General features: G+C 45.2%; 1 protein-coding gene across 6 annotated transcripts in view; it reads right to left on the bottom strand.

Annotated features, from left to right (window-relative positions):
- Positions 1–14250, bottom strand: part of scel (sciellin) — an 82529-nt gene that overhangs the window by 49617 nt on the left and 18662 nt on the right. For all 6 annotated transcript variants that reach the window (XM_038817977.1, XM_038817978.1, XM_038817974.1 and 3 more), the window contains exons 2-5: positions 14105–14223; positions 5084–5177; positions 2580–2651; positions 973–1035 (exon numbers count right to left, since the gene is read on the bottom strand). In XM_038817977.1, coding sequence (XP_038673905.1) covers positions 973–1035; positions 2580–2651; positions 5084–5177; positions 14105–14162 — 287 coding nt within the window. In that variant the 5' untranslated portion in view covers positions 14163–14223. The remainder of the gene's footprint in view (positions 1–972; positions 1036–2579; positions 2652–5083; positions 5178–14104; positions 14224–14250) is intronic.

The following is a 14250-nucleotide window of genomic DNA, read 5'->3' on the forward strand; positions in this document are numbered from 1 at the left end:
TATATTTGGCATATCCACTGGCAAAACATAAATCTTTCTCCGAGTGTTAATGTAGGAAAACTTTAGAGATTGTCTTTTTCTGCTCCCCCTACCACACACTGTAATTGATGGTATGATTTCTGTCAACTTGGAATTGAATGATCCAAACTTACATTTACACCTCCAGTGCAAAGGCACCTCACTGGGTTGGGCACAAATGAAACATTAATGTCTGTCTTTGTCGATTGCGCTATGTTGTCTGTCAGAATGTATATTCAACATTACTGAAACAAGAATGAACATTAGCACTGTAACTCACACCTGGAACGATTTCCTGCGTTGTGTGCCACAAAATTCATAAACGCAACCTTTTTTAATGGGCTAACGCCGCAAAACTGCAAGGTTCATCTTCGTTGTCCAACTCTAATGGAAGGAAGATATTCTTGGGTCCTTACACGCAGTATTAATGTTATACTACCTTTGTCCAGCAGGAGTCATGATTCCAGTAGAGAAGGTTGGATTAATTCCATTTTTCAATGTAGGAATGACGGAATTTGGAACTCCTTGTGGGAATCTGTTAAAACCCATTCAACTTGAGACGATGACATCATGAGGCAATCACCCTGGTTTTTTGGTTTTTTTAATTTAGAGTACCCAATTATTATTCTTTCCAATTAAGGGGCAATTTAGCGTGGCCAATCCATCTGCCATGCAGATTTTTGGGGTTGTGGGGATGACCCACATAGACACAGGGAGAATGTGCAAACTCCACACGGCATTGACCCGGGGCCGGGTTCGCACCCGGGTCCTCGATGCCATGAAGCAGCAGTGCTAACCACTGCGCCACCGTACCGCCACAATCGCCCTGACTTTTATGCTGAAGGCTTTGTTGCTCATCAGCTACATTGAAAACCACCCTCACATTGCAACTCGTTTATTAACAAAAAAAAAGACAACTATATCCTGCTGAGAAAACCTGCAATCAAGCCATACCGTTTTCGGCCATCTAAGGTATCGGCTTTTGTTGGTCTCGAGCTGCTCGTCGTACTCGGGTCACTGAATAAACAAGACAAAAGTATGCTCAGAAAACATGAAGAGGAACATGCTACAACCAGCGTACTACACACTATCAAACAAAACAAAAAGGAACATAGAATTTTAAAGCACATTATCAGGCTAACGATTGAAGAGAAACTATTCATTTTGACTTCAAAATTAGATCAGTGCCTTTCGCAAGGGACATGGGGATGTCATTTTTGTAAATGTGTATGTTATTGGGGCCTTACTATTAACCCAAAGATAGAAAGAAATGAGCACGAAGGATTAAAGTTATTTTTATTAAATAAACATTTCCTTCCGCATTTGCCGAAATTGATCCAAGATATGCGTTCGACAACAAGTAAAGCAAGCGGTAACTTCAAATAAAATGACCTACATTCCATAGTCTGTCCTTTTGCCTTTCTACGAATAGGCAAGGCAGAACTCCATATTTTCACCCTCAAGTGGATAATGGGACCCAGCTTACCTCCCTCCATGAGCCAGAGATATTTTTATTGACTAAAAACGCTGATGACCCTCAGGTCTTTTCACCAATGATGGTGTCAATTTGAAAATAGTTCCCAATTAATAATAAACCAATTAATCTGAAGCAGGTTTTAAACACAAAGCATACAAAGCAAACATGATGCAAAGCAACAACCCTCTCTGAGGTGGCCGGACTTCTAATAATAATAATCTTTATTGTCACAAGTAGGCTTACATTGACACTGCAATGAAGTTACTGTGAAAAGCCCCTAGTCGCCACATTCCGGCTCCTGTTCGGGTACACGGAGAGCGAATTCAGAATGTCCAATTCACCTAACAACACGTCTTTCGGGACTTGTGGGAGGAAGCCGGAGGACCCGGAGGAAACCCAGACAGACACAGGGAGAACGTGCAGATTCTGCACAGACAATGACCCAAGCCGGGAATCGAACCTGGGACCCTGGCGCTGCAAAGCAACAGTGCTACCCATTGGGCTACCGTGCTGCCCATGCCACCCATGGAATAAACAGTAGTACATTACAATTTTGAGATTGTTGTACTTATTGCCGATTGTTTGTCTTTCGGGAAGAAAGTCTGCAATCCTTGCCCTGGCCTACATGTGACACCGGACCCATAGCAGTGTAGTTGACCGGTTAATATTTATGTAGTTGGAGATCCCACAATATTTCAGAACTCATCGTTAAATATAGTGCTCGTTTTATGCTTCAACAACATACAACTCCTTTGACTTAGCACCAAGACCAGTTTCTTTAAGTATTTTTTTTTTAACCGGGCATGTACAGTGCACACCTTGAAGCGAATGTGCAGTGGTCTATTCAAATGCGAATAGCAATCAGCAGGGAAGCCAAAGGACAAAATTCAGATTGAGAGAGAAAAAGACAAAGAATAACAGAATAAGGAATGTGAAAACAGTTTAGGAAAGCCCAGAGAATTGGAAGGATTCTCACGCATGAATCAGTTGCAAATGCAGAACCATTAAGCCAGCTACAGAAAATAAGCTGCACTTTTCTACATGGAATTTCGGATTCAAAATTTCCAGCAGCGGATATTTCTACCTGTTCAGGTTTTCCTCAGATTTAACTGGTTTTAGCACAGATTTGCCATAGTTGACATCAGCTGGTATTTGTCTGTGAATAAAAAAAACGCAGGTTTTATTGAATATGTATGTATACACACCTCAAAATAAAAGTTGCCCCTAACTTTTGAATCACAACTTTGGCAGGACGGGGCTGGGGTTGACGATATGAGAACATGAAAAAAATGAAATGAAAATCGCTTATTGTCACGAGTAGGCTTCAATGAAGTTACTGTGAAAAGCCCCTAGTCGCCACATTCCGGCGCCTGTCCGGGGAGGCTGGTACGGGAATCGAACCGTGCTGCTGGCCTGCTTTAAAAGCCAGCGATTTAGCCCAGTGAGCTAAACCAGCCCCAGGTTAGCTACTGGGTAGTTAATCATTAAATTTCGGACTATAGCAATGGACAAATGGAAGTTCTATTTGAGGTCAGTGCTGATTGTCAGTCCACATATGCCAATAACCATAGTAAAGGAACTGGCAATGGTAATAAATTAAAGTAGTTGACTGGACTTGTGACAGACATGAAAGAATTTGTATTGGCAAGGGTTAAGTGAATCAAGATTCTCACTGCCTTATCCAAGGGTGTGGTAGAAATCAGCATACAGTAATATTGCATAAATTAGGGAGAAATGGGCCTGGAAGAACTGAGTGCACACAATCAGAATTAAATTGGTTAATGTAGAGTGGAACCTGAGGCAAAAAGATAAATGGGATGATGATCTGAGGAGATAATTGACATGGGAAAGGATCAAAATGGGAGATTACGCAGGGCTGAGGGGCTGGGTTAAGACGATCAGAAGACCAGGAGGAGCAATTTGAAAATGTAACTATTTTAGAGCAATGTTCAGTGGTATTTGAACACAATGGCACCAAAGATCCTTAAATCCTAGGTGAGTATCTTCAAAATACTTATTCTTTGGCAGTTCTTCGGGGTCAAGGACAACTTGTTTCCACGAGAGTTCTCAGGTGACTGAGTCCGATGGGCGACCTACAGTTCCTGTCACAGGTGGGGTAGATGGCGGTTGGCGGCGCAGGCAGGTGGCGTGCCTGGGATGCCACACACTGCTTTCACTTTGGTGAAACTGCAGCAAACACATTGGCTCATTATTGAAGTCCGTTTATCCACAACTTGGAAAGTAATTTGGTTGCTACATGTCGGATCTGGTATTAATCAATCAAAACATCAACGTTTTACTCCAAGGAAGAATAAAATAATTTGTTGATCTGAAGTCTTGCCCTTTAAATGTGGTTGGTAGCCACACTGGTCAATTTATTTACGACACCTTCCGACCCCGGTCTCTGATGCACTTCCCATTTCCATAGCTCCATGATGGCTGGCTGTGCGTGCGTTCACCTGTCCCCACCTTGGTACATCACGATTACCTAATCCCCATCATGCTTGTGAAATATTTTCTGGTCATACACCACTGGGACTCCGGGCTTAAGACTATCGTTAGATCCCACCACCTGAGCTCCACCAGTAGACCTGGATCTCTGAGCCGCCTGTTGTGGAATTCTCTTGCCTGACAGTTTTACCCCGGCTGGTTCCCTGCATTTGGGTGCTTCATAAAATCCCGTCTCTTCAAGCTTGCCGATTCTGCTCCCAGCCGAACTTCTTCAAACTCCTTCTCAACCCTCACACGCATTTGCCTGTTTAAATCTCTTGATCTGAGGTGTAAGAAAATGAGTTGCGGCGCCGAAACCAGATTTGTTTGCGACGCAGTGATGTCGAGTGAAGGGATATCTTATCGGGAGGAGCGCTAGACAACTGGAATCAGGGTCATTGCGCGGGACCTGCTGACATGTGCTTGCCAGCAGCTGGCTCATCAGTACTGTTGATAGATGCTGGCGAACTGACTTAAGAGCTTCTCCCTCCTTCCGTTCAGTCTCAGCTCCTCTTGGCCAGCGCTTATTCAAGGACAAATTGAGGAATTCTGTCACCTCAAAAAAATGTTTATTGGCGGGATTATCCTGTCGTCGACTCCGAAATCGCATTCGGCGATCAGCCGGAGAATCCATTTTTACGCCGGAAAAGGGGCGGTGGGGGGGTGGTCTGGAAGTGGCAAGGGGAGTTACAGGGGGCAGTCTTTGGCAAGCAGGTTCCGGGTGTGGCCGGCGCCATGTTGTACGCCGCGGCCACGGACCTGGCAATTCTGCACCTGTATTGGCAGGTAAGGGCTTTACGTGGCGTGGCTGCGAGCTTCCCACCGGGCAGAGCATCAATGCAAGGGCGGTGCCAACTTTTTGGTCATAAGACCAGACGGATGCTGCAGACTTAGCCGCAGAATCGGAGAATCCAGCTGAGGCATACACACTTTTCTTTTCTGTCATTCTAAAAATACAGAATTTCCTATAATTTAATCAATCAGTGTAATTAATTGAAATTCATTTCAAGCAGAATAATAACTTGAAAGTGTCACATGTTGAAGCGACGGTCCCTTATCTTTTTAACCATTGTTTAAAGGATGCAGTTCAACACTTACTGAGTTTCCTCTGGTTTACTTTTAATCCAGACGTTATCATTCATTACGCGAGACTTCTTCTTTGTTTCCCGAATGACCTGATCCCTGTCATCATCTGAAATTGAGGATTTGCAATTTGTCAACAATTATGGTTGAAGAGACTTCACAGGGGAAAGCAAAGTCCTATCATCAGAAAGTAACCGGGTAGGTCATGGAAAAAGCCATTTCACGTCCTCCCCGTGTGTGCGTGGGTTTCCTCCGGGTGCTCCGGTTTCCTCCCACAGTCCAAAGATGTGCGGGTTAGGTGGATTGGCCATGCTAAATTGCCCGTAGTGTCCTAAAAAGTAAGGTTGGGTGTGTGTGTGTGTGGGGGGGGGGGGGGGGGGGGGGGGGGTTGTTGGGTTACGGGTACAGGGTGGATACGTGGGTTTGAGTAGGGTGATCATTGCTCGGCACAACATCGAGGGCCGAAGGGCCTGTTCTGCGCTGTACAGTTCTATGTTCTATCAGGTTCGTTATATTTTAGTCCTTTCTTACACCAACCGCTTTTATTTTCCATCCTTTTCCTTTTCTGTAATTCACAATTAGCTCCAATTTTAATGTTTATACGCCTTTGCTTGAAACTCCCCCACCACAGGAAATATTTATCCTTTAATAGCAAACACTTCAATATTTTTAAACATTTCAATTGGATCGTCCCTTAATCTTGTCCTGTCAAGAGAATACTCAATGCAATCCATCATCACTTCTAACCCATTTAACGGCAGTATCATTCTGGAGAATATAATCTGCACCCCCTCCAAAGGTGATATACTCTTCCTGAAGTGCAGTAACCAGAACCGAAATCACGATTCCATATGGGGTCTAAGCAGAACGATACTATAACTTCTAAAACTTTGTACACCAGTCCACATTTCACTTGCCCCTTTAGCTCTATTCGATAAGAATTTGGTTTCCGATGCTTCGGTTGCATCAGATGCATTGCAGGAACTCACCAAGGCTCCTTAGGCAGCACCTTCCAAACCCATGATGACTACCACCTAGATGCAGGGGTGGCAAATGCATGGGATCACAACCATCTGCAAGTGCCCCTCCAAGCCACGCATCACCCCGACTCGGAAATGAAGATAGACTTTCTCCTCTGGGTGCCATTGGGTTTACTCTGCTTGTGAGAAAGTAGCGACACATAAGTGTTCCTTCCCCAGACTTAAATGGCCCAGGGAATCCCAGGAACAGGTTTTTAAAATATCAAGATTGTCTCTTTTTCGCAGCCAACAGCCCAAAAGTGCCTCCAATTTATTTTCCTTTTTTTATATAAATTTAGATTACCCAATTATTTTTTCCAATTCAGGGGAAATTTAGCGTGGCCAATCCACCTACTCTGCACATTTTTGGGTTGTGGGGGCGGAACCCACGCAGACACGGGGAGAATGTGCAAATTCCACAATTTATTTTCCTGAAGGGTCTTTGAATAAATTATTTAATTTTCCTTTGAGCCGCCCTGGTTTGCCGGCAGACCCCCGCTGTTTGCAAAAGGATCAGGGTGAACGATAATCTATATTTGGCCTCTGAAATGAATACTTTGATTTGAGCAGTTCTGCCACTGAGGGCAATAGCAGACATGGTGTCAAGAGCTTCTTCCAGAATAAAAGGCCAAACTTCAAGTGCTCTGCTTTTTCTTGCAGCACCTATGAGATTTTTGTTTCCTGTTCTGCAATGTCTCTCCAAATGTGCTGCCCTGGTTTAGGATAACTGTTTGCGTGTAAGAGACATTGCTTTGCATCTAATTGAGATGATATGTAGCAGCCAAGTGGGGAAAGCATAAGTGGCTACGAGCAAGTAGCTGCATAACTGGCTAGTGTTTGCAATTTTGACTTCGTAATGAAAGCCCTCCCCTCATTACTTCCAAAAACACACTGGACGAGATTCCCCAGTCTACCAGCTGCGTGTTTCTCAGTGTTGCGCCGTTCGCTGGTGGCGGCATTCCAGATTACCGCCACATATCAACAGCCTTTCCTATTGAAGCCATCCCATGCCACCCGGAAACCCACGGGTGGGCGTGCGTCGCCGGCAGGCAAGGAGAATCACAACAGCCCGAGGATTTCGGTCACTGTGATGTATTTGACGGTGTTGGATTTTTTTCAGCTCGCAATCAGGAAACATTTTCATTCACAATTCACACGATTGAGAGGACAAAACAAATGAGCTAAATTATCCCAAGGAACACTGAGGTGTCCCAAGTGGAAAGGCTCAGGCAGCACAATGCCAAGCCTCGTGTGAAAGCTCAACGTGAATTACTGACGATTAGAAATGTCAGGTTGCCTATCCCAAGGAAGGGATTTCCTGGCCCTGCCAGTCACCGGGATCGTCCCATCCCTTCCCGTCGAAAGCCAGCGGACGTTTGGCTGGCCTGCCACATTCCCCGTAACTGGCCCCGACATTGCAGGGCAGCAAAATCCCGGCCTAAGAGTTCAATCACAAGGCCTGCCCCAAAAAGCCTAGTCAACAAGTTTATTGGAAGAGGGATATAAATCGCAATCAGAACGGAGTTTGAATGGCGGTAAAATCTTGTAGGGCAGACTGCTCTACCTATCTGAATTCCCAATATGTCATCTTGATGTGCCAGAAGTAGTAATTCATAAAATCTACCCAACCTACTTGCACGTTTGGATATTGGAGTGTTAGTATCAGATCCACCCACCCGGTTACACACCCACCTAAAGTAAGTCAATTTGTTTTACCAATTGCTTATGATTAATATAAATACAATTATAAATTCTGATCAAAGGAATCATTAAAGTGGTTCAGCCCTTGACGTGTTTTTACTTTGAACATGGATGTCGTTTGGCCAAATCTAGAGAGAGCAGGAACTAAAACCTGCGGGAATCACTCCTTCCTTACTTTCGAAAATGAATTGTTCTGAAGTTGAAGTCAAGGTTTTTGCCAGTGATTATGGAAGGTAACGTTTTAACTAATCCAATAAAAATACATCATTCTGTAACTGCTCCTCCTCCAACTATACCTTATGAGTCTTGATCGCTTTGTCCAAACAGTCAAAGTCAAAGGTCCTAAAATACCTTTTAGTATGGTCTTCATTGAGTTGGGATTGTTGTGAGCACGGTAGCACAATGGTTATCACTGTTGCTTCACACCGCCAGGGTCCCACGCTCAATTCTCGGCATGGGTCACTGTCTGTGCAAAGTCTGCACTCTCTCCCCGTATCTGCGAGGGTTTTCTCCGGGTGCTCCGGTTTCCTCCCACAAGTCCCGAAAGACGTGCGGTTAGGTGAATTGGACATTCTGAATTCTCCCTCCGTGTACCCGAACAGGCACCGGAATGTGGCGACTAGGGGCTTTTCACAGTAACTTCATTCAGTGTTAATGGAAGCCTCCTTGTGACAATTATAAAGGTTATTACTATAAATATGGCTTTAAGGGGTAGCAGCATGCTGTCACTTTAAGGGAAATGGGTCACGTGACCCAGCCTCCATTCACATTGGCCTGAATGAGAACACAGACAGACAGTCCTGCTGCTGATGTCATTGGGATTCATATCCATGTACATGTGTACACATGGGCCGGTGACTGTTTCTTAAGCATGAGACCTCAGTGTGTCTGCTAGACAACTGGTTTGTAATGCAGAACAAGGCCAGCAGCGCGGGTTCAATTCCTGTACTGGCTTACCCGAACAGGCGCTGGAATGGGGTGACTAGGGGCTTTTCACAGTAACTACATACTTGTGACAATAAAAAAGATTATCATTAACATGTCAGGATGAACAGCAGAAGAGCGAAAGGATCTCAAAAAGATATGGGCTACATTGAAAGACCGGTTAAGAATCAGGTTAAGCTTCCATATCGAACAATTAGAGTTAATTTCATTCTTACAGTCGCATACACAATCCATAAACCACTGTCAGTGGGGAAAAGGGAATGTACTATGATTTTTCAACCGCAGAAGTAGCAAAAAGAATCACTGAGTTGGCAACAGCAACAATCCACTCCACTGGAAGCATTCCAGCAAAATCTGTTAGACAAGCCCAAAGCACATTGAACAGTCACTCAAGGATGGATGTAGGTATGCAGCGACCGTCACAGGTTGATAGAGCTTACAAGTCCAAAGTTCAGCCCAGACATTTTAAAGCAGCCAAGCCTGGCAAGGCATGTGGAAGGTGTGGCCTCCTGCATGTAGCAGGGAAATGTGTAACTTTCCATCAAATCTACAAAGCACGTGGCAGAAAGGGCCATTGAGCAAAGGCTGATCAGCTATGAAGAGCCAGGCAGTGATCCCACACAGAATGTACACAATGGCTACCTTCAAGCAGTAAAGTACTTGGTATTCCGTCAGAAACATATACTAGAGGTGATTGACAAACCAGATAGTAACTATGATCTGTACGATGAGCCAAAGAGCAGTGAACAGATGTCTTCCACCATCAATTTAATGGAAAACATAGCTGCTATTACACCATCCAAAATATTTGCCACGGTTCAAATTGTCTGACCAAGAAAGTTGGTAAATGCCTTATTGGCCGCGATTGACACAGGGGCAAGTGCCAACGTTCTACCCCAGTGAATTCTAAAAGATATAGGGCGCGATTCTCCAAGCCCCGCGCCAGGTCAGAGAATCGCCGCAACTGCACCACGCCGCCCCGACGCCGGCACGCGATTCTCTGAGGCACGGCCCAACTGCGCATGCGCGGATTGGCACCACCCAGCAGTGCATCCATGAGTTGGCGGCGCCCAACTGCGCATGCGCGGGTTGGCGCGACGCCCATTTGGCGCCGGGAAGGGAAGCTGGAGCGGCGTGAACTGCTCCAGTGCCGTGCTGGCCCCCTGTGGGGGGCCAGAATCAGTTGTCCCCACACCCGTTTCGCGCCGTCGTGAAATGCGCCAGCATTCATGACGGCGCGGCCACTTAGTCCCGTGATCGGAGAATCACCCCCCATAGGGTGCAATTCACACGCCACGGAGAACTCTCACTCGAGTGCGGTGCAGCCGGTGAATGTTGGGAGAGGCATCTTGTGGGCTTCCCAGCAGGATTTACGCCTTGCAGGATCCACAAAGTCTCGGGAGGCGTTGGAATCTGGATCATGGCCATAAGGGGTGTGACCAAGCGGCGCTTGCTGGAGCCGGGTTGGATCCACCGGCCTCCCCGGCCAGGCAGCAGCCCAGGCTGAATGGCACCCATGGGGTTTCCTGGGCCATTAGAGACCCTTAAGTGGTCAGGGACAGGGCAGGGTGCCCCCCTGACCCTCTTCCTAGAATGTGGGCATCTTGGCACTGCCTAGCTGGCACCTTCACACTGCCACTCTGGCATTTCTCCGGTGCCTGGGTGGCCCTGCCAAGCTGGCAGGAGTACTGCCCAGGGCCTAATAAGATGACTAAGTGGCATTGAATAGCGGCAGAGTCTGCGGGAAACTCCCTGAAAAACCTGCCTCAAATGAACTTAAGCAAGTTGTTCGGTGAATCGCACCCATGGAGGGCCATAGTGAAACCTACTGTTGTGGAATGTTCAGTGTACAATGGTTCACTAATTCCTTGTGCAGGTTCCATAGTCCTGCAGTGCAAGTAAAATCAATCCTCCGGTGTGCCACAATGTCCTACATCGTGGAGACCAAAAGACCTGGCAATCACAGGTCTACCAATATACTGTGACTTCACACTAGTGATAGTCCACTGAATTAGTCAGATCCCATACAGCAGATCAAACTCAGAAACTATTCCTGCCACCTTGGTTCATGGCTGAATATCGAAATATCCAGAATATTTATAACACAATTGGCAGTTTCAAAGGATGTGCAACATTACTCTTTCAAGAGAATGCAAGTCTGTCCATTGATCCACCACATAAGTGCCGCATCCACTAAAAAAATAAATTGAAGGTCGAACTAGACAAAGTTGAGAAAGACAGGATCATTAGAAGAGTACAAGAACATGCAGACTGGTGCAGCTCAGTTGCATATGTCATGAAGAAGGATGGATCATTGAGAGGATACCCTGATCCATGATGCTTAAACACAGCTTTGAAATGTTATCCTTACAAAATACTCACATTAGAAAAGTTAAATACAATATTTGCTGGTGCAAAATTGTTCTTGAAGCCATACATGACGACTGGTCAGTACGTCTCATGGAGAAGTTCCCAGATCTTTATACATTTCACATACCTTTTGCACCATACAGTTTTCAATACTTTCTTTTTTGGGCTGTCCACCAAGATTTATTTTAAGGTCACATGGACCATACTACATGCACAGAGCCAGGCTGCCACTGTATCACCAATGGCATTGTCATTGTGCGAAGAACATGACCACAATCTGCACTTATTAATGCCAGCAGCACGCAATGAAAGAGTTGATCACTCTGAAATGTGCCATTTGATGTTCAGAAGACCAATTTCTCAGGTGCTATTAATTCCACTGCTGGCGCATGTCTCGATCCAAGTAAAGGAGAGATATTAAAGCCATGCCTGCTCTTTAATATAAGGAAGATATGTCAGGGTCTCTTTAATTTCCTGCAGTCATACATTATCAATTACACCCAAAAATCATCCTCAGTAAGGGGATTATTGGGAAAGGATGTGTCTTCCTTATGGTACAAAGACCAAACAAACAATTTGCATGGTGAATTCTCAAATGTAGACATACCAAGCCAGGTCTACAAATTGCAATGTTACCTCAGAGAGCGATACCTATAAGTGCAACTATTCCCTCACTGGCAAAACTCTTGCTTGGCAAACCAGCATGTACCAATCGACCTATTTTTTACCCATTCTACTCTCTGTGAAACAAGAGAACAACAGTTAAAACTGCACAAGAAGCTGAGCAACACACGCAACAAATGTGTGGGTACAAAATTGTCAGGGAGAATATCTTTAGAAAGGAAAGGGATACTGTACTATGCCTTTGTTATTATAACACAGCAGGGATGACTTAAGCGCCCTTTAAAATTAGCGGCCAGAACCCAATTCTGGGGTTGCCAATCTCATTCCTAGAGTTTCTGAATTGTAGGGGTGTCCTTTAAGGATGCAGGCTTGTTCCGGTCAAAAGCCTGCACACTGTACTCCCAAATGGTTGGCTCCATTGGCTGGTCTTCTGTAATTTTCATGAAGCCAGGCCTGTTTTTCAAACACTTGGCTCAGGAGGTATTGGAAACCATAAGCTGCATGAGGGAACCCTTAGAAAGGTAGGTTCGAAGGGCCCTTCTCATCCACCCCCCCCCCCCAGCCAAATCGTATGGCCCCTCAAACCCTCCCAAACAGCCATGATGACCTCTTATGTCTCCCAAAGACAGCTATGCCCTCCCAAACAGCCCCAATGACCCTCATTGCCCAGTCTAATAGATTTCTGGGCTCTTGGCTCAAACATTCTTGGCTGAGAGCCTAGGCACCCATTAGAGTACTGAAACACCCGAACTCCGAGACCATATTGCTTAGTTGACAGTTCTGGCTTTCTGATCACTACTGTCAATTTCATAATCTTGTTTTATTCATGATAAAGAGGTTTCAAGTGCTAACAGTTTCAGCTATTGATACTTTAAAGGTTCTGGCGATAGAAAATTTTATTGCGCTGTAGTAAAAATGAGGTTTTTTTTAAAATAGTCGGAAGTGATCAAGGAATGACTATTTTTAAAAGTTATTTTGAACTCAACCTACTGTCACTATTGCATTCATTGCAGACATTGTACACAGGTAGTGGGTTTATCAAAATGAAAGTGCTATAGCTTGGCATGGGCTGCAAGAGGAACCACATGGAGTGGATGAAGTCTGAGGTGATATGGATTTGTCATGGGAAGTGTGAGGTTTTATGAGGGGTGAGGGCTTGGAGGGCCTTTCTGTTGTTATTTTAACAGTGATGGGGTCTCAAAGCATTGAGGCAGGCCTGTTAAAATATACCATCTCAGCACCTGACAGCCCCTTTGGCTGCCTGCAAACTCTTTCCCAGATCAGCTAGTGCGACTGCAGCCCGCACTCACCACCCCCAAAATAGAAATCACATCCATGTGGGAATTTACTTCCGAGGCAAACGATCCAAGCTAGGCATTTCTCCAATTCCATCTACCTACCTCAAGGCTAAAAGTTCAGCCCATCATTTTTGAATGGTTATTTCATAAATCAGGGAATGTGATAATTGGAATCTATTTGGGATCATTTCACAATCCACAGAATCCCTATCATGCAGAAGGAGGCCATTCAGCCCATCGAGTCTGCACCGACGCTCCGAAAGAGCACTCTACCTAGGCCCACTCCCCCATCCTATACCCATATCCTTGAACATTGATTATGGCAAATCCACCGAATCTGCACATCTTTCACTGCGGGAGGAAACCAGAGCACCAGAAGAAAACCCACACAGACATGGGGAGAACATGCAAACTTCGCACAGACAGTCATCCAAGGCCAGAATCGAACCAAGGTCCCTGCCGCCGTAAGGCAGCAGTGCTAACCATGCTTTGTCTATTATATTCTATTATAATGTGCCAGTGGGCAAAAGCTTTTACAAAAGATAGTCCAATAAAAAAAAACGTAGCTCTCAGTTTTCATTCATCTTTAAAATATACCTTACTATTATAGGGGCAAGATGTTCTTACCTACCCTTGATGTAACTCTGGACATAAATAAAAACAGCTGAAGAGAGAGATGACAAAAGACTATTGGGTGTATCAATGCTCACACTACCCACTAAATGGTGAGTCCTACTTTCTGAACGTTCTGGATGCTTTGTGACATTATTTAATCATTCATTGACGTCCCCACTGACATCCATTGGAGGACAATCGTAAAAATATATTTTCACAATATATATGAGAATATAGGCAGCGGAATTCGTCGGCAGCGGGATCCACCAGTCCGCCGGCAACGCACGGGTTTGCCAACTGCGTGAGGTGGCCGCAATGGGAAACCCCATTGGCCGGCTGTGGGAATGGGGAACCCCGCTGTCGGCGGGGGCGTGCCGTGCCGATAAACGCAGCTGGCGGACCAGTAATCTCGGCTGTGGTCTATATGTGCATAAATCGCAACGAGAAAGTCAAAAGTTACAAACCTGCTTGAGTGCTTTTCTTGTCTGTGAAACTGTCTGCAAGTCTGCGAAATAACGCCATTTCCAAAGATTTGAACTTGCTCTCACTTCTTCAATGAAGATAAACTCTTCAACGGGTTCACCTATAAGCAAACAAGGCAAAGTTTAGC

The sequence above is a fragment of the Scyliorhinus canicula genome, chromosome 14 (genome assembly GCF_902713615.1).
Source record: "Scyliorhinus canicula chromosome 14, sScyCan1.1, whole genome shotgun sequence".
Lineage (NCBI taxonomy): Eukaryota > Metazoa > Chordata > Chondrichthyes > Carcharhiniformes > Scyliorhinidae > Scyliorhinus > Scyliorhinus canicula.